Raw genomic sequence first — 21118 nt, forward strand, 5'->3', positions numbered from 1 at the left:
GTCCATCTCTTTATTTTGGAAGGAAAGCCTTTTCTTTATTAAGAGCTCCAGAGTTGTGCTCAAAACAAGAGAACAAAAATTAAAGGGAGAAGATTTGAAAAGGTACCAGGATAACCTTTCAATGAGTTTTGCTCAATATCTGGATTTTGATGCTGTAATCTAACTCAATCAGATGTTTGGCATGAATTCAAAGCTCTCATATGCTTAGCTTGGTTAAATGTGAATGTCTCCTGCTAGGTCTTTGGGATAAGTGGTATTAGTAAATAGAAAAGTAAAATATAACTCATTGGATGATAGGCTGGACACAATGATCTTGAAGGTCTCTTCTAACCTGGTTTATTCCATTCTATATTTCTATTTCTATTTCTATTTCTATTTCTATTTCTATTTCTTATTCTATTCTATTCTATTCTATTCTATTCTATTCTATTCTATTCTATTCTATTCTATTCTATTCTATTCTATTCTATTCTATTCTATTCTATTCTCTATTTGAAACCCTTAATTATTATCGCTGTCAAATGAAAGCCAAGAAGTTAATTAGATAAGAGCAGGTACACTCACAGAAATAATCATATGGTTCCAAACCAAAACAGTTAAACAAACAAGTAAATAGGAAAACAAATGAAAAAGATGCACTGTTGTATGCTTTTTCTTTATTTCAACTGTCTCATGGGCAGGAGAGTGTGTCTGCTGTGGAGGTTTTAGCAGGCAGAGGGAAGAGTAGGAAGGAGCTGGTTGTGTTTACCATAATACAAGCTCTTTGGGAGGAAAAGGGCAGCATCAGAGGGATGATGGGATGTCACATTAATGCCCTGAACCTGATTTGGGTTCTGAGTAGAAGAAATTTGTAAAATAAGTAAGTATGCTTATCTTTGAACACTACTAATTTTACTTGTATGTAGAGAAAAATCCATAAGCATTGTTGAATAATATGTTAAAATTAACTAGAAGCTTGTTTCCTTTGTAATGAAATACAGTAACTCAGCTAGCAAAAAGAAAGCAACATTATTCTAACTAAGAACTGGAGAGAGCTCTCTTGATATGGTGCAATATATAGTAAACATAGAAAGTGGAAGAAAATGTTATAAATGACAAATTTGATCAGTGTCTTTTAAGTTTTATCAGCTTATTTCTGAATCTACAACTTAGTACTTTCCAGTAGTCACAGATTGTAAGGGCAGGAGGATGAAACGTTCAGTTTATAGCATACATAAAGATAACATCTGTTCATGTTCCTTTTTTCTTCCTTTCTTTGAAGTTTCTAATTTAATGTTGGAGAGATCATCCCTAGAGGCAAGAGGTCAGTTCAGACTTCATTTAACACTATCCCTTATATGCTCGGATAACTGCTTGTTTTCAGTTGCTGCTTGCTTTCATGTATTATAATACCAACATTTGTTTTGCAGGATTTAGACTGCGAGTCCCAAGTATTCTCACATAACCCTGCTAGCAGTTAATAAAGCTATGCTTACAACTGCCAGATTGCAGTTAATAAAGCTATGCTTACAACTAACAGTCACTGTTAGACTGAAAAACTCTTTATTACTTTAGCAATCAGTATAATCCACACTTGGAATGATAGGACCTTAGTATATTGTTTGACCTGGGGACCGCCTAAAGTGTGCATAACAAGGATGGTGTAGTAGTAGTAACACAACATTTTGCTTGTAGAGTGTTTAAATCACTGGTGGGTTGGGCTCTTTAAGAGCAGTAAAACAGGGAGCAAGATGAATCTCCTCATTCTGTAATTAGTGACAACATTAATTTTACATTAGTGAATAAAATACACAGATCTTTTAGTCTACATAAAACACATAAATTGCTTGGATTTCTCGTAAAACCTGGTAATTTCTTCGTTCAGAATGTTGTCTAATGAATATGTTATGAACTACCAATATTAGTTACTCATAATGCTTACTTCATAACCTTGTCTTGTGGAAGGAGTGTCTCTGTAAAGTGGAAACTACTGCATTTCATTGCTGTCTTGTGTTTTGTCTCTTAAAACTAGAAACTCTTTAGAGGAACTGTATTCTCTTGTATGTATTCTACGTATCATTGTGCTGCAAGCCCCCAGGCACAATTACCGTTATAAACCATCTAGTAAATAAAAAAGGCACATCTCTCTTTGGTTATTTCCTCCATTCTTTCCTTCAGATACTTTTGCTTGTTTCTTAGGATCTTTCCTGTATTGTAAACTAGAAACACAGGCTAAGCATCACATTTTATTCTTCTGAAGAGAGAAAGCATCCTGTGACAAGCTGTAGTTTGAGTTTTAGTTCTAGAGTGTTTGTCTAGAGACAGTGACCAAGTCAAGGGAATGTGCTTTGTCCTGCATCTTTATTTTTATCCAGATATAGTCTATGTGAATATGTCATGATAAGTCATATCACTCCTGGAGTATCCAATGGACTGTGGAGATGACTAACAGCTTTGTCTCAGAGGAGCTGTGGTATTCAATTTGTGACATGTCAATTACTTTGAGGTTTCAGTAGCAGAGGTTTAGGACATGAGTATTTGACTGAATTTATATGAGGAAGACTTGGTTCCAGTGCTGTGCCCATACCTAACTTTAATGAACAAGCTTATTAAGCTTTTGAATAAATTGGACAGTGTGAAAAATATTTCCATGTGGACATGGCCTATTTATATCACTAAAAAATTTAATGTTATAGTGCTTACAACCTGGGAAAGATAACGTTCTGCCATATTCTTGTAAATAAAGGAAGAATTTTCAGCATAAAAGAAATTCCCTGACTCTTTACTTTTACAAATCTAAACCTGTTTAAATACCTGACAGCTCTGAAATACTAATACAGATGAAGATCTTTGAAGAGATGAAAAATTTTAGTGAGATGTTTCAAATTCTTAATTTTGCATCATAACATCTAACTCAGATACCTGATATTCATAACACATGACTGGCAATTTCACTTTCCACTAAGCTTTTGGTAAATAAAAACTGCAGCACATCAGAAAAGTGTACAGGTGTGGCAAGGGAAACAAGGGTCTGATTTCAGTCATTAGCTCATCAGCTCAGCTAAATGTCCTTCACAAAAATGGAACGCAAAAAGGCAGGATTTAAACAGCAGTATGACAATTTCTCTACCACCTCTCCAAAGGAGGCTGAAAATCTCCCATGTAATTTTGGCCATGCACTCATCTGCAGTCTGTGGCAGTACTGTAAAGGATCTGCAATGGCAAAGTGTGAGCTCCAGCCCTGATTATGCTACATTTGTGTGATATGTTACTTAATGTTCTGTGAAGAGCCCAATGAATCTTTTGGAATCAAATAACTGCCTCATAGCTGAGGTCATGGAGATTAGATATTATGTTGTTAAATTGGTGGAAGCCCTATAAAATTCCTTGCTCAGTGGACAAGCTACGTGTATAGCATAACCAAGGCTTTGTACCTTGTAGGCTTTTGGTTAATGGCTGGCAAGCTGCAGACTCTCACACTGTGTTTGTGTAGACACAGCATTTGAAACAGGTACAGCTTCTGGACACAGTACTAAAATGTTTTGTGGCCCTATGATTTTAATGTAAACTGCAGTTAACATTGAGTGAAAACTTATGCTCAGATTGCATTCTCTCAAAATAATAACAGATAAACATTTACTGCAGCGAGCAGTGTGGGAGTTTTGTTTTCGTATTGCACATAAACATGAACTGTAGCTGGCCAACTGTCATTTGGAGAATCACAGGGGTTTGAAGGGACCTTGAAAGATTGACTCCAATGTCCCTACCAGAGCAGGATCACCTAGAGTAGGTCACACAGGAGCTCATCCAGGTGGGTTTTGAATGTCTCCAGACAAGGAGACTCCACAACCTCTTCCAGGGCTCTGGCACCCTCACAGTGAAAAGTTTTCCTGTATGTTAATGTGGTTAGCTGCAGCTTGCACTTACTACTCTTTGCCATATTATTGGACATCACTGAGTAGAGCCTGGCTCTGTCCTCCTGAAACTGCCCTTCACATCTTTATAAACACGAATGAGGTCATCCCTCAGTCTTCTCCAACCTAGAGACTCAGCCTTTCCTCTTAAGGAAGATGTTCCATTCTGTTCTCTTTGAGGCTCTGTCATGGACTCTTTCAAGCAGTTCCCTGAGAACCTTCTTGAACTGAGGGGCCCAGAACTGGACACAATATTGCAGACGCAACCTCACCAGGGCAGAGTGGAAGGGGAGAAGAGCCTCTCTTGACCTACTAACCACAGCCTTTCTAGTACAGCCCAGGATGCTACTGGCCTTCTTGTCCACAAGGGTACATTGCTGGCTCGTGGGTTATTCTTCTGCCCACCAGGACTCCCATATCTGTTTCCCTCGCACTGCTCTCCAACAGGTCATTCCCCAACCTGTACTGGTCCATGGGGTTCTTTCCCAGATGCAGTACTCTACACTTGTTCTTCTATTTAATTCAATTTCTCCCTGCCCAACTCTGCAGCCTGTCCATCTCTTGCTGAATGGCAGCACAGCCTTCAGGTGTGTCAGCCACCCCTCCCAATTTGGTGTCATCAGCAAACTTGCTGACAGTGCTCTCTGTTCCCTCATCCAGGTTGTTGATGAATATATTGAGTAGTACTGGTCCCAGTACCAATGCCCTAAGGACCCCACCTGATACGTGCCTCCAAATAGACTCTGTCCCATTAACCACAATTCTCTGACTTCTGTCCTTCAACTGGTGTATATCCACCTCACTACTTGATCATTCAGACCACATTTCCTCAGTCTAGCTGTGAGGATGCTGTGGGAGACAGTGTCAAATGCTTTCATGATATCAAGAAAAGCCATATTTACTGCACTACCATCATCTATCCACCTGGTTATGTACTTATCAAAGACTGACTGGTTGGTTAAATGTGTCTTCCCCTTGGTAAAACCATCCTGACTGCTCATAATGACCTTCTTATCCTTGTTACACCTAGACACAGCACAAAGGATATGTGGGTCCATCACCTTTTCGGGGATGGAGATGGGGCTGACTGGTCTATCATTACCCAGATCATCCTTCTTGCCCTTTTTGAAGACTGATCTCTGTGATCTTTAGACATGAGTTCCAAGACCTAAATTTATTACAGGCATCCTAACTGTGAAAATGTAAGACAGAAAAGAATTTGATCAAAGGTTTTCAGAGCACGCTAGTAATGATAATTCTGTGAAATACAGGTGGGAAATTACACAGTACCTCTTTCAGATAGCAGCAACATTAATTCTTTCTATCTGGGAAACAAACCACCTCACACATTTGTTAAAAAGTGGATTAATGGTAATTGAGACCTTTTTATAGCTGAGAGGAAACCATTGTAATGCACAGTTGTGAGAGACATACAGGCAAGACAAAGATGTACGAAGAAGTGAAGTACCTGTAAATGATACACGCGGTGTTCTGGCAGGTGCTGCAGTTGTTGATGTCTTGACCAGTGTGATAGAAGTTACGCCTGCAACAAAGAGTAGGTCATGTTATATATATATTTATAGATAGGTTAAAAGATCTCTCAATCTTTCATAAGTAATTTTGTTCACTTCTTTTATTATCCTTGCTAAAAATTCTACTGAAAATTCTACTGTCAAATTCAAGATAGAATGTTACTTCAACAAACCCAAACCTGGTCTGGGTTTATGTTTTTCTCTTGCATCTTTCCCACCTCATTTTGTTAAGACTCTGATTGTTGGTACTTTCATGAGTACTTGCTATGAAAACAGACATGGGACTGCTTCATATAAACACACTTCAGAGTATTTGAATATTCATGCTGTTGGTTAGTTTATCTGATGCCTGCCTAACCTTATGTTCTCCATTCTTTACCCTTTTCATGCTTTCTCACTTAAATATAAACGAAGTAGTTTTTTACTGCTGACTGTATACAAATCTGGAGTGTTGAGAAAACAAGAAAACTAACTTTCATGCCTAACACCAATCAGAGCTGAATTATATTTGTCACAAAGACTTCTGCATTAGAAACAGTTTGAAGTTGATGGTTCATATGTCTGAATGGTTAATAATACTTATATTTAATGAGTGTTATCGGAATTAGGGAAGTTCAGTTGGTACCAACATAATTTTCTGATTGCTTTTGGAATTGAAGCGAAGGCTCTTCACATGGATTGTTGTTCCACAAGTACTTGGAATGTTTGCTTTTACTGCTGGGTGATTCTAGCAAGATGATTGAGGCTGGTCATTGAATCTCAGTACAAAACTTCCAGATATTGGGCAGTTTTTGCTTTTGGTCATGTGTCAACTGTACATAAAGGGACTATAAGTATTTCACAGTAGTTTACTTTTCATAATGGTCAGATTTGCAAATGTAATTGAAACTTAGCCCCTGTCATACCTATCTGCAAGGGAGGAGAAGTGGGTATTTTTTTCCATAGTGCCCTAAGGAACCATACTTGTGTGGCAGTTGTATGCAATATGCTGTAGACAAGGAATTGCTTAAGCTTGACATACACTTGGACACACACGTTTCTCCTTACCCCTCACCTCAGATCTTGCTTCTAAACCAAATTTCTGTGTTTGGGTGTTTTATAAATGGGTCTGCATTTTTGTTACCAGTATGGTTTCAGTGTAATTTGTCTGGTGTGTTTGAAGTATTACAAAGTTAGTGCTAAGAAATTACATGGGCTTTTTGGGTAGAGAAAAGTGACTGAGAATAAGCCTCTGAGAGGGGAGAGTTGGAGCTGAATTACATGGAAAAAATGTTACATGGAATAAAACTTTATGCAGGCAGAGTGGAAACTAATGGCCAAATGAGCATTACTGCTAACGATTAAGGATAAAAAAAGGTCATCTGTACAGAGTAAAACTGCATAGCAACTTGGCTGGTGTTTAATTTTTTAACAAGTGTAAATTTGTATTTGGAATGCAAGTTGGAGAATTATTCACCAGAAATACAGGAAGGTAATTTCAACTCCCAGATAAAATACTTTGCAAAACAAGTAATTCTTCAAAATAGATTTAATTTTTCCTTCAGAGGTAAGAAAACCGAGGCATATAAAATTGCAGCTTCCATGTGGGAACAAGTAGAAAAATCTGGTGCAGGGTCATGTCAGTCTCATGTTCTGTGCTATTTCTGTGCAGTTAAACCTACACAAAAATCTCAGTGCAGCCTTCTTTTTGTGATGCCTGCAGTTTGTGGAAGTGTGGAAGATTATCATATTGATTCCTTGATTGCAGTAAGATTGATACACAGGGACTGATTCTAAAATTAAGGATGCAGTTTTATGCACAAAGCAGTTGCACATAACTGACCATACGAGGTGCCAAAGGTACTTGTGCTAGGTGAAAATGTATATAGACTATGATAACATAGACTTAATCTTCTTTTATCTTTTAAAAGTAAAATAGAAGGAAACCTTTATTCTCTTGATACTTAGGTTTATTCATGGATTTTTTTCAAAGACAAAATTTATTTTTTGGATACACTGCATTATGATAAAACAGAACTGTAAAATGTAGCCTAGATCCATTTACTGTAAGCAGGAACTGCTGTCAATGTTTGGAAAGCATTATTCTAAACCCTGTCTTGAGCACAAAAATATTGAAAATTCATTTTTAGCCTTGTCCTTCAAAGGCACCCAATGTCTTTAGACATTAGTTGTGTTAATGGTAGTATTATTATCTAGAATGCATAAAGAAATTACCCAGTGCTGGCAGCCTTGGCTAGCAGTCACTGTGAGATACTACTAAAAATATCTACAGATCATCCATTCTTACAGTGGTGTAGAAAGCAGTCATTCTGAAATCCCTCATTCCCAGCTGAGTTCTTGCTAACAGTCCTCACATGCTGTCTGTTCATAGTTTTAATCCCTTTTAAGCACCTACCTCCATCTCCTGTGAAATCTTCCTACTGAAGCTCTTGAAGTTTACCTGGCATCATGCCTTCTACTCTTAAGGCATTCCCTTTAAGAAGCAGTGTTGATTGTGGTGTCCTGAAATGCAACTGGCAGTCTGGTTCCCAGATGTCTGCAGATGCTATGCTTTAGTCACTAATCCTTTTGCTTGCTTATGAAGGCAGTAATAATTTCACGAACAGAAGCATGTTTTTGCTGATATAAACAGTTTCAGCAATAGGACTAAGTGCAGATCTGACCTTGCCAGTAAAAGATAGCTAGCTTGCCATAGGTTTCTATTACACCACATCAGCACATGAGGCTGTTGGGGTTTGCTGTTATACTGTATACACATTTTAGCTGTACAGAGCTTGCCAGCTCTCAGGTGTCCATGGTTCTGTGTCTGACACCATAAACCTAAGTTAGAAAGGGAGTTAATAAACTCTATCTCACACTGGGATTAGTCAAGGCAGTGTCAGCTAAAGTCAAACTGTAAAGAGACTTGCCTCTGTGTTGAGGCCCTGATACCAGAGAAAGGGTATAAGATGCTATTTTTGCAAACTCATCTTTCAGTATTACAGGAAAGACATATTTTTAATTATTTTTTTCCCCCCAGTAGCAAAGGTTAAAAAAATGATAGCATCTACTTTACACTTCTGATTAATTACTAATATTAAATTGCACCATACCCTTCACTGAGGGCTCTGGATTTTTCCAGGTCTTGGATTACATTCAAAAGGACTTTAATCTTCTCCTGGTTTGACTGCAAGGATTCTTCTACAGACTGCAGCCTGCCTTGTAGGGCACAGAGTTCGCCATCTGCCAAATGAATTTGATTTATTTCACTAATCTCTTTGTCAGTTTGTGGTTTTATGTCATTCCTTGGCAGATCAGACTTTATGTGAAATCCTTCTAAACAGCTGTTACACTGGGAAACATCTGACTGGGTACAGGTTTTCTTGATTTCGGTATTACATGACAGAATAGGTTTTGATGCATTAATGCTGGTCAATGACATTATCGTGTGATCATCGTTTGTTAATGTCACACAGCTGGAATCTGCTTTGTGCTCTCCTGCCTCTTGATAGTCTCTGAGGAAACAAGGAGGTGAACTGTGGTTTGGTGGAGGTGATAATGGAGTAGTTTCCTTACTGCTTGAATCTTTGCTAGCTAAAGGTGACTCAGAATCACTTTTATCTGCTTCAGCAGAGTCAGAATGAAGATTCCTTTCACTGCAGTTAGACTTGCTTAGGCAAGGATATGTTCTTTCAGAACTGGATGACAGTGTGCTGGTTTCATTGCTTTCATTGCTGTTTATGACAGTAGAGAAATGCAGTGAATCACTTAAGTTAATGTCTGTGTCTGGTGCATCCATGGAAACATTGCTGTCTTGTGGAAAGCTCACATGTATGTATTCAGGCACCTGTGTAGAAGCAGTTGTCTTCTCTGATACTGAGAAATCATCTGAGTGGATAGGTCCATTGCTCTGTGCTTTTGATGGTGTTTGACTTAACTGATCATCCACCTCACTATTCCTAAGTCCATCTTCCAAATGATTAGTTATTCTTAAGTAGCAGAGATCTGAAGACATCTCTTCCTCCGAAAGATTGCCATTTACTTGGATAGAATTTGCAGGCTCAGTTGGCATTTCTGTTAATGACTTGCTTACTGTCAGCTTTTTCTTTTTGAAAACTGGGAAGTGTTTCCTGAGGCTAGGAGATGTTTGTATGGCAATATTCCGAAGCCCCTTCTGAGCCCTTGGAAAGGGTGGAGATTCATGCAACAAAAAATCGTGATCCCTAAATATTTCTGTTTCTCCGGTTGTGAACGCTATATCTTGGGCAGGATTAGTGTCCAGTTCTGCCTTTGTGTTCACACCATCATCCTTGAATCGAACTTGCTGAGATTTGGTCCTGCGGTGCTGTGGCTGTCTCATAAAATCAGCTGAATCCAGACTGTTTCTTTTCAGTAGCACTGGGCGCATTTTCAGGTTTTGCTGGGCCATTGAATCACCATTTACAGTATGTAAGTAGCGCGTTTCTTTACGACCCATTTCATTTGTCATTTGAACTGTATGTTAAGGTGGTTCCTAAGGTGCAAATGAATACCTTGCCCCCGAAGAAGCTAAGATTTTCATTCTTCTTCTTGCTGTTATTCATACTTTCAATGGGCATACTTTCTTTAGGGAGGCATTTTCAAATTCAATTACTAAATGCTAAGATAATGAATTTAAGGAAAGATTATCAAATTTAAGGAAAGATTTCTTGCAGCTGGGGCAAACAGAAATCCTTGTGCTCTGAACCTGACATGGCCTTTGTATTAGAAAATGGCAACAGGCTGTTACGCTTTTACAGTTAGCTGATTTAAAGGTAAGGTTGAGTCTATGGCTTTTCTGGTGGCTCTTTTTTTTTTTACAGTCAGCTTGCCATTAGTGATCCAGGCTTTTTATGACAGACTAGTCACATATGTTTTATTTGCATGTTGTTTAAACAAGTGTAATAACTTTGGGGGGCATTTTCATTTCTGATGCATAGTTTTACTGATGGAATATATCTGTTAATACCGAACTGGACTGCTTTCTTTAGACATAATTTTTCTTCAGCCATCTTTAAATGTCTTAAATGTAACTAATCTCCCCAGACAGTTAAATAAAATGTAACCACTTCTGAGCAGGCAAAAATAGAGCATCCAGTGGGTTTCAGTGAGAGAAGATAGTTATGTGTAGTTGTTACTTCAGTTCATGAAAACATGGGGCAAGTCATATCCAAGAGAGTGTTTCATTGGGGGAGTTCTGTAAGTGCTTTGGCATCAGAAGAGTGAACCAGACCAAATAACCAGCAAGTGCAGAATAGCAGGAAGTGTTCCCTGAAAGGAAAAAGACAGTAGATGAACAAAACACCAAACACCGCAGTTTTCCTCTGCTGTCTCCTAACAACACTTCATCTCCCATGGTTTTGGGAGATACTTGTATAGAAATGGAACCAGATTTTATTTTGAAGTGCTTAAAGTTTTATTCATATGAAACACAGAACACCAGACAAAACACCAAACTTAGATGTGATGAATATACTGGTGATTTGTGTCAAAATTACAAGACTTAGAGTGCACTGGGATTAAGGGTCAGGATCTTGTGAGGCCTGTTTAGAGGGTAAAGGGAAAGAAACCTATCTTGCAGACTTGCAAGGATACTGTCTGGTTAATTGGAGACATCACGGCTGAGAAGGAGCTGTCTTAAAGGTAAACATTCAGAACTAGGAATTTGTTTTCTTCAGATAAGAAGCCTGCACAATTGGGCATGCGTGAAAGTGGATGCTTTGACCCTTACCACACTGAATGTAGGGAGAAGGGATTTGACCACCTATTCTAAGACTCATTATCATATGCCTGCCTTCTATTTAACATAAGTTTGCCTATGTAGATGATGTAACTATATAAGATGAAGAAAAACTATTGTAAGGCTGCTGTGGAGGTGAAGTTTTGTCCCCTCCCAAGACCAGCGCGCTGCTTTGCTTGCTGTTATTGCTTTTATTGCCTTTTTACGACCTTTTAGTGCCAATAAATCAGTTACCAAAAACTTTTACCTGGAGTCATCTATAACATTAGATATAAACTATACAGCATAGTAGTTTTCTCTTTGTGGTTAGTACTTGCATGCAGGCCTGAATCTGGTCCCAAATACATATCTTAAATCTTCAGATTTGAAATGGCTGTTAAACCTTATTATGGATGAAATATCGAAAGACAAAACAAAGTAAAACAAGCCAACAACAACAAAAAAACCCAAACCCACAAAACCAATCAACCAACCAAACAGAAAAAAAATGCAACAAAACAATACAAATCTTAATTTGAAGGCAAGTTGAGGTTCAAACAAAATTCAGGTATTTTATTTTTTTAAACATCTTTCCTGTGTTTTCAGTAAGTTATGCTGTATCTGAAACCAGCTACTCAAATAGATTAAAGAGGAGAAATATATTCAAACAATGGGAAATATTCTATGGGATAATTAATAATCCTACATAGTTTGCTTTTAGGGTTACAGTAATTTTTATTCTAGGGCTACATTCCCAGCATAGTGTTAATTTACTATTATTCTGGTTCCCTGTAATTGACTGGTGGTCTCAGTAGCCTTGCTACATCCAGTATCTTGGTGTACCCTTCATTTAAAAATTGCACACTCTATCCCATATTTAATTTACAAGAACTGATGAGATGAGTGCAGCGGGAAAGATCTTGTTACAGAATATAGCAAACTGTTATGTAGCCTCATGTAACATTTAAGCAATGTAATATAATTTAAGCAAAGGAATGATGTGATATTATTCTATTATTAAGTTTTGAAAGAAAATGAGTATTGGATGATTTCACTGCAGAGAGAATGTTGCATAAGATATTGAGGAAACATACACAGTCATTAATACCGAGTTCCACTTTCATGATAAGCCAACATTAAGTCACTTAACTCACTGCACTGCTTATTCAATGGAAACAAGTGTACACAATAAACAAGTCAAATAGTTTCTGTAAATAAAGTTCCAGTGCCAAGTTCTGAAATCTCAAATCATCCACTAATTACTGGAGGCTTTTTACAGTTTTATTTGAGAATGTCTCCAAATATTGCAGTAGTGTTCTCCACTTCCCATCACAGCTGCTGTGCTCCAGGCAGATGGACTACTTTAAAAGTTATACTTGCCCAATTAAATTCAGAAAGAAGCTTTAGAAATCTAATCCGTTGTGTTCTAAATACAAGTAAAAAGCCCTTAAGGGCTTTAGGAGAGCTTTCTACTTTGGCTACGGAGGCCTATGAGCTAGATTCTTGCATTCATTATTTGCAAATTGGTGTTTTAATTCTGCGTGAGTTTTAGCTAATTTGGCATCCACTAGTCTGGGATTCACATGAATTGTTGCAATGGAAGTTTTGATGCCGTTATTTATATTACATAATGAAAACACATCTACAGATATTAATGCTCAAATCTTTGGATTGCAAACCCAATTCAGTGAATTTCAGTGATGTTTCGGTGTTTGTATTTAGATTAATGAATCGGTGTAACATTGCCAATTACTAAGTTTAAATAACATTTTCCCTTGCACAGGATGTAATTCCTCAGTCTTCCCTGGCACATCGATTTACAAGTCTTGCTTTGCTCATTATTTCGCATTGACTGAAGTATAAGAAATTCGAAGGATCTTTTTTTTTGTGGAAATGCTTTCAATGTGTTAATATAACTAAAAGCACAAGTTTTAAAATATAATATGTCACTCCTGGCCAAAAGCATATGTCAGTTTTAAATTTCTATCTTATATCAACAGCTTTGGTGGGAGAAATTAACTGGAATAAAATGTCCGTCAGGGTTCCATGACCTCGCATCCAGCTATCCAGCCTTTATTTCTCCATCTCTTTGCTGGGCAACTGCTCCTCAGCCCTGAGGAAATTCCTTGTGCACTGCTTCTTTTGCTTCATTAGCACTGTGCATTTGTTCCAGTCTCTTCATTCACTGCTTGTTAAAGCAAGTTGCTATTAGGTGCTGGATCGTTAACATTATTTTTAAGTGATGCATATTTCATGCTTCTCAGTGTTTTTAGTATGTGAATGTGATGGATAGACATCGTTGCTTGCTTTTTCTTTCTTTCTCTCTCTTTTTTTTGGTCAATGCTTGGCTTATACTGTTAAAGCAAATCTCAATTTTTGAAGTCCCTACATAATTTGAGCACACACTTCTTAACGGTGATACCTACTCTGCAGTGTAAATTTATTCTAGCTCCAGTTTAATTGTAGCCCAGGGTGTAATAGCTGATTTTGCTGGAAAAGACTAAGGTGCAAAGCATACCACCTCAATGGAGCTGGTTTTCCAGCCTCAAGATTGTGGTTTTGGGTTCTTAGAAATGCACACAAAGAATAGCTACTTAGCCAGCCAAAGGAAATTGGACCACAAGAGACCAGTTATTTTTCTTTAAAATAGTTATTCTTCCATCTTTCCTGCCTCTGCCTTCCTGATTTCTTGAAGAGAGTTAAACAGATTTTTTTTTTCTTTCTTTCATACTGGACTTTATTGAGTGGAGCTGTGGGTGGAGGAGTGAAGCTGGTGAGGATAAGTGGAGATTATGGGAAACTGCATGAAGTGAAAAAGCATGTAGCAAAGGGCAGTGGGGATTTTGGAAGGGTGCAGATGTGTGAGTGTGGTGGTTCTGGGGGTTGTCTGAATTTTGTGGAAAAAAATTAAATATTTGACAGAGTTTCCAAACTCATTGAGCTGCAATTTGACACCTTAATTTTACTTTACCACTTTGCCCAAGAAAAATAATGGTTTTCCTTGTAGCTATAGTGTAGTATTTTGCTTTTCTTTTATGCATATGTTAAAGCCAGTATTCAAACCCAAGTTTGAACAGTCCATCTTCAAGAAAAGTCAAAGTCCCTAGGCTAAAAGCTTTTCTGAAGGCTTTCAACAGGAAGATGTTCAGCGTAGTTTACTTTGTTGTATGTCTGAACATCAGCAATTTTAACTTCTGGATTCAGTGTAAGTTTTTGCCACTTCAAGGTGATGTACATACTGAAGATTCAACAGCAGATAAATTCAAGCATTAGAGACACAATGATAGCTGACAGAGCTGTAGTAACTGTAACATAATATATTCAGACTGAGTAGTTTTATGTCATGTCTGATTTGAGTTTCCCCATGTAGAGTATTGATTTTCTATGATATGCAGCTAGACAGGTATTTTTATTGCAAAGATTCATCATGATCTATTTAATTATGGTTTGTGTTTGATAATAAGTTGTTTCCTGGTTGGAAGAGTCATGATGCTGAGTTTCTAAGAAACTGTCACTTTCCTGTCATGCTGTTGGCCTTTCCCCTTTCCTAAACTATTGGTGGTATAGGAGGCTTCATGTGCTGTGGCTGTTCTGAACTGTACTTGTTGATGGCTGGATGACAACCTAACACTGCAAGGGGCTCATTCCATATGCATGATCTCTCTAGTCTTTCAAAATAAAAAATCAGTGTCTGAATTGAAAGTTTCTGGATTAATAACTATAAATTCATGCTTAAAGTGCATTGGTTTGGATGTCAGTTTTCTTTGTGTTCAGTTTCTATCTTTGCTGGGAATTTTGACAAGAGAAGCCAATTTTAGAAAACTTTTGCTGGCCTTTTTCCTTCAAATAATGAGATGTGTTGAGGAAAACCTTAAATATGCTTCTGAAATCTCTGCAGACTGAAGTAGTATCTTCATGATATCACCAGATATGAAGAGATAGAGATGGATGTAAAACCACTGGAATTGGATGATGCTAAAAACTATATTCTTTTCCCTTTTTATGCCCTTTTGGTACAGTAATACATCCTCAGCTGAACTGCATTTGGTTCTGCTTATTCCCAAGCCTAACTGTAAACCACAGTTTGATGTTGACTACCTTTATTCTCCTTCCATTCACAGATCTGAGTCATGTTTAGATGCTTTGCCTTAGTTCTTTTTTTTCAGTGCAGCACAGGTTTTAAAACAAGATGAGACAGATTCTACATATTATTTTTTTTTTTTTTTGAGATGAAAAACTTACTGCTGGGATGAAAAATACTCTATTCAGTGTGGAAGCAATCTTTAAAATCTAAAAGTATAAAGCAATTTAATAATTTAGTGCTTCTCTAACTGTCAAAATTCTTAATGTTATTATCCAACATGTTCTGTGTTCAGTATTCTCTCAAAGGAAACCTCTAAAGCAACAATCACAGCAAGTCATTCCAGGACGGATTATAACGAATATCTTACATTCTTATAACCTAAGAAACCTCAATCGAGTTTGCAGTCCTATTTCTGCAAACGTCTACATTCATCGAGGCCACAAAAGAATTCATCACAATCTGCTGGACTGCAGAATGGTTTTTATTAGTTTCACCTTCACTTTAAAGTAGCCTTTATGTTTATTGCAGACTCTTCCATAGCAGCATCAGCTTACTGGTTTTTTTTTTTTTTGAGAAGCTGGAGAAGAATGATAATAAAACAATAGAATATCATTGTATAAGCAAATTGTAGCATTCTCTTGATGTGAATAGCTTTAAAGAGAGAATAAATTAGACTGATACTTCATTGAACAATTCCTACGCATTAGCATCAGGAAAGCATTCCTGTGTGTTTCTCATCCTAAAATTCTATTGAGTATTGAAACGTTATTAACTTTCACTATCGAATTAATCAGTGAGAGCTTTTTTTTCAGTGCAGTTTGTAACCTTACCAGTACATACTGCTAGGTTAATGCTTGGGGGAAAAATGAAAGTTTCACTAGGAAAATATCAAATTGCTTTTGAGTAAGTTTTAACTCTGCATTTGTTTTATTTCACTATTTGGATCTTTGCTGCCAAATATCCTCTACATTATTGACCCACTTGTTGGCACAGTCTTAATCCTCTGTTTGTATTTGTATACCTTGGTTTCATGTCCAGCCCCTGGACAACAGGGTAGCTCCCACTGGATCACTGAAGGTCCAGTCAAGCACTGCAGGTGCGGCCACAAATTTCTCCTGATTCAAATTTATATCTTCTCAGAATGTATCTTTCTAACATAAGCAGAAACCGGGCGAGTTTCTTGGAGCTTTTAAAAACCATAAAGGAAATATGGAATAACAAAATCCAGCCAAATATAGCTTTATTTTCCTCTATGTGCCCTCTTGAAATTAGTGTGAAGACTTATGTTTCTGTAGAGATTTTATTCACAATGCCAAGGCTAATTTAATCTTTAAAAAGGTGGATATATTTATTCAGTTAGAGCTTTAGGCTTCATTTCAAAATGGCAGAATTTTGAAATGGTAAGACTTTAATGTTCTGAAGAATTATACAGTATATTTCTGGCAGCTTAGTTAGACACTAAACTACGTCACTTTTTCCTTCCCTTATATACATGCAATATAAGCAGTATCTACTGAACAGCACTAGTCACTAGCTTTATGTCCCGATGTTAACATGAAACACCACAGTCTAATTATCTTCCAATCATGACTTCTCTTCAATTTGTATGTGTCCAAAGCCTCTGTAGGATGGCAGAGAAAGAAATGAAACTCAAGTTCTTCCTTTCATGAAGCTAACATTCCCAGGCAGCACATGGTGATCACAGGTATTTGTTGCAAGCCAAAAACAGGGCAGGGACGGTCTGTCATGCACTGACTGGCTTGATGTGCACATCTTAGATTTCACTACATTTCCTTCCAGAATCTCATTGGCAATGAAACAAAAAGATTTTCTCTTTTGGAAACAAAAAACAAAACCCCAAAAGCTAGAACTTCTCCCTTCTAGTCTTAAAGTTTCTGAGAGCAGACTTTAGACAGTGCTTCTTGCAGAAGGAAATGGATGGACAGAATTGAAGGACGCTTCTGAAGGGAATATTTCAGATGAAAATGGATGATAGGTGTGGAGCCTATAAAGTAAAAACTGTCTCCCAGAAGTGCAAATTTCAACTCATTGTGATACACAAGAAAAATCTGGCAGAGAAAAGGAAAGATGAAGCTTCTGAGAGAGATTTTTAAATGGCCTTTGTGTACAAGATCCATTCATTGATCACAACAAGCAGACTCACTGCTTTGGGTCCCACAGAACAAAGCAAAAAGCTATTTATGAAAGTAAATGTGTGGAATAATTTGTGTAGCATAGTTTGATGTCTAGAGTTTTCTCCAGTGTCTTTTGTAGTGTTCTTTCTTTACATGTCCTCTGGCCAGTACAGAGAATACCCTGTTTTAAATGTGTGCACTGCCGTAGAACATGTCTGTGTATATTCCTATAGTGCTCAAATGTTCCTGACTGCAGCAGCTTTTCTAATGCTGAATGAACCTTGCTTGAGTACCTAAAAAATTAGGAGCTAAGAAGCATCAACATTTTTACAAAACCTGCTAGCAGATTTTGTGAACCACCTCAAAGTGGGGTCAAAGCAAATGTAGAGGAGGATCTAACACAGATAACTAACCCAGGGTAGGAACCTCTGACTTTAGAAAGAGATGATAGTGATGGAAGAGATGATAGGGCTTAATCTCTGAGTAATATTACAGCAAGATTTGAAAATTACTTCCAGATAGTAATACTGGGTGGAGAAGATGCTGCAATATTCACTGCAGCAGGAAAATGTATTTTGTTAAGCAAGTTTTAGGAACAAAAATGGAGTGTGGTTTGGCTGTGCTTTGATTGACATGACACTGTACAATTCCGCATGAAGTGCTGAAGATGCCCTGAAAGATGAAATACTGGTGATCCTATTGCTGAGTATAGTTTTCAGAATCATGGTACTGGAAATTCCTTTATTCTGCTCTAATAAAAAGAAAAGTTCATCCATCTCTTTTGAGGAGATGATACATTCCATTGGCTGTTTCAGAACAAGAGCCTTCATGGATTAGAGAACATTCCTACCTCACGATATCTTTTGGTGTACATATTGGAAATTGTTAATACAAGGCTTACTGTCAGGAGATAAGATATAACACATACTTTCCTCTTAAGTGAATATATTCAGTTGCATGTATTTGAATTGTGTATATTTTTTTTTCCACAGTGTTAGTTTACAAAGGCAAGTGTACTTAAAACTAAGAAATTCCTCTTGAAGAAATGCTTGAGTGCCTACAGAGAGTTATCTAATGTGACAGGTTGGTAAGCTGGAAAGTGTCCAAGTGCCTGGTTCATAACAACGCTTCAGTGTTATTTCTCATATAAATTTGGTATTGTACTATTTTCTTGGTACTTGAAAAAATACTGGGAAGTACTGGGAGTCCATGTAGAAGTGTGCGTACGTGTTACGCCTGAGACTGCTGTAAATTTATACCCAGGCTTTATATATTAGCATATCTATCCCTAAATGTAGGCAGATGCGCACATCTCTGTGTGTATGAGAGAGCATGCTGCTTTGCAGACCTCAGCACAGAATCATTCAGGTTTGAAATGACCTTTGAGATCATCAGGTCCAACCATTAACCATACTCTACCAAGTCCACCACTAAAGTGTATTGCTAAGTGATACATCTGAAAAACCCTTGAACACCTCTAGAGATGGTGATTCCACCACCTCTGGACATCCTGTTCCAATGCTTGAACACTCCGTCAGTGAAAATTTTTTTCCTAATGTTTAGCCTAAATCTACCCTGGTGCAGCTTGAGGCTGTTCCCTCTAGTTCTATCACTAATTACCTGTGAGAAGACCCCAGCACCTATCTCTCTCTATAATGGCAGCTGTAGAGGGCAGTAAGGTCGCCCCTCAGCCTCCTCTTCCTCAAACTGAACAGGCTCAGTTCCCTCAGCCGCTCTTCATCAGACTCATTCTCTAGGCCCTTCTCCAGGTTAATTGCTCTTCTTTGTATCTTCTCCAGCCCCTCAGTGTCTTTGATGTATTGAAGTGCCCAAAACTGAACACAGCATTTGAGGTGTGGCCTCACCAAAGCTGGTGCAGGGGGATGATCACTCCCTCACTCCTGCTGCGCACACCATTGCTGATCCAGGCCGGAATGCCATTGGCTTTCTTTGCCACCTGGGCACTCTGCTGGCTCATTTTCAGCTGCTTGTTGATTAGAACCCCCAGGTCCCTTTCTGACAGACAACTTTCCAGCTGCATTTCCTGAAGCCTGTAGTGTTCATGGGGTTCTTGTGGCTCAAGCGCAGGACCCAGCCTTTGGCCTTGTTGAAGCACATCCATTGACCTCAGCCTATTGATCCAATCTGTCTAAGTCTCTTTGTAGAGCCTCCCTACCGTCAAGCAGATCAACGCTCTCACCTAACTTAGTGTCATCTACAAATAACACAGTTTGATTGCAGATGTATTCATGAAACATAGCTTTTGAACTTTGTCTTTAGTGGTATATGTTGGGAGTGCCTAGTGATGTGACATCACCAGCCCAAAACTGTGTCATTTTTCATTGTGTATTTATGAATAATTGTTGGTCACTATGACATAATCATTTTATTACTGAAGGCAGTTTTGCTGTTTAGTAGAGTAGTATGCTCCAGGTAGGAACAGAGGAACCTCAGATAAAGTCATAATACCGTGACACTGTTTCCGTTTGAAATGTGTGGGCCACTGCATTAACAATGCCATTTAAGGCTGAGAGATAGACTTTTATTTCTTCCTGCAAAGCTTCCAGCTGACCTGGAAGTATGATTTATAGGCCAGGATTGTCTCTGAATGAACCTGTAGAGGATATGACAGGAATTACTGTGATTTGTCTTATTTGCAGAGAAGGCCCAGGGCAAAGAGGAGCCCAGCATTACATTAGGGGAAAAATAAATGTCCTTGTTCCATGACTCTGCTATTAGTTTTCCCAGTTAGAACGGATGTGCAAACTGTCACTAAGATGGACATTGTTACTCAAGAAAGAGTATTGTGTCTTTTGTGTATAGGCTTATATACTTGGAGTTTCTGGGCAGGTTTGTTCTGAGTTCCTGAAGAAGGCAGTTTCTTATAGACGACGAAGATTGGAGTCAATACAGCTGATCAATATGATCTAGTATTGCTCCTTTATTGCTTCAGTGTTGTTGGATTGCAATGCAAGCATAGTACAGAGCGGACAGTAGAGCTGACAGGCTAGTAAGAAGTGCGTAGAAGAAGTGCGTATTAAGAAAACCTTTACAACTTATATAAACTCGGAGGGCATTGCTGGCATAGCTTCATTGGTTCCTCATGAGTGACCACACACCGTACTACTATTGATTATTGATTAAACTAGTAATAACACACGAGATTGTTGATGCACGTGTGCATCCTGTTATTCCAAGATAACTCTCTTTGTTTATAGCTACCAGTGTCCTGCTTTAGTTACATGGTGCAGGCACAGCACTATTCTGCTACACTGCTAGCCACTTCCGCACCCATGCTGGACACAGCCTACCACCATGTCAGGCTCTAGGCCTACACTGCCAGATTGCTCACACTGCTTGTTGCCCCCATTACCACAGTTCCTGTATTAGATGTTTTTAAAACTACAGCCGTATTAGCTATTTTTCCCTGCATGCCTTAGTATTTCACAGAGTGTTCATTCCTCTTTTGTCCACTTGGAGAGGCCATGATATGTTCTTCATATTGGAGTTGTTGGGTGAATATGAAAGGAAGACTGAGGGTAATGTTGCTTTTGGACACTAAGAGCTGTTTCCCTTTTGAATTAGATCTGTAAGATTTATCTAAGGGATTGGAATTCCAGGAAGGAAAAAGACTTACTACCCTAAACCATTTAAAACCAGAATGAAACCTTCTCAACACAAGAAGGGTATGGAACTGATTGAGAGGGTCCAGAGGAGGGCCACAAAGATGATCAATACCTCTCCTAGGAGGACCTTGG

General features: G+C 38.2%; 2 protein-coding genes across 2 annotated transcripts in view; one reads left to right on the forward strand and one right to left on the reverse strand.

The window, feature by feature from the left end:
- The window catches only part of DOCK2 (dedicator of cytokinesis 2), a 184153-nt gene that overhangs the window by 67351 nt on the left and 95684 nt on the right, over window positions 1–21118 (forward strand). The window lies entirely within an intron of this gene.
- INSYN2B (inhibitory synaptic factor family member 2B) overlaps window positions 1–21118 on the reverse strand; it is a 42007-nt gene that overhangs the window by 3141 nt on the left and 17748 nt on the right. Inside the window, exons 2-3 of the mRNA XM_068158670.1 lie at window positions 8518–10693; window positions 5362–5436 (exon numbers count right to left, since the gene is read on the reverse strand). Coding sequence (XP_068014771.1) covers window positions 5362–5436; window positions 8518–9893 — 1451 coding nt within the window. The 5' untranslated portion in view covers window positions 9894–10693. The remainder of the gene's footprint in view (window positions 1–5361; window positions 5437–8517; window positions 10694–21118) is intronic.

The sequence above is a fragment of the Melanerpes formicivorus genome, unplaced genomic scaffold (assembly GCF_026170545.1).
Source record: "Melanerpes formicivorus ecotype bairdi unplaced genomic scaffold, bMelFor1.0.p_v2 SCAF_2, whole genome shotgun sequence".
Taxonomy (NCBI): domain Eukaryota; kingdom Metazoa; phylum Chordata; class Aves; order Piciformes; family Picidae; genus Melanerpes; species Melanerpes formicivorus.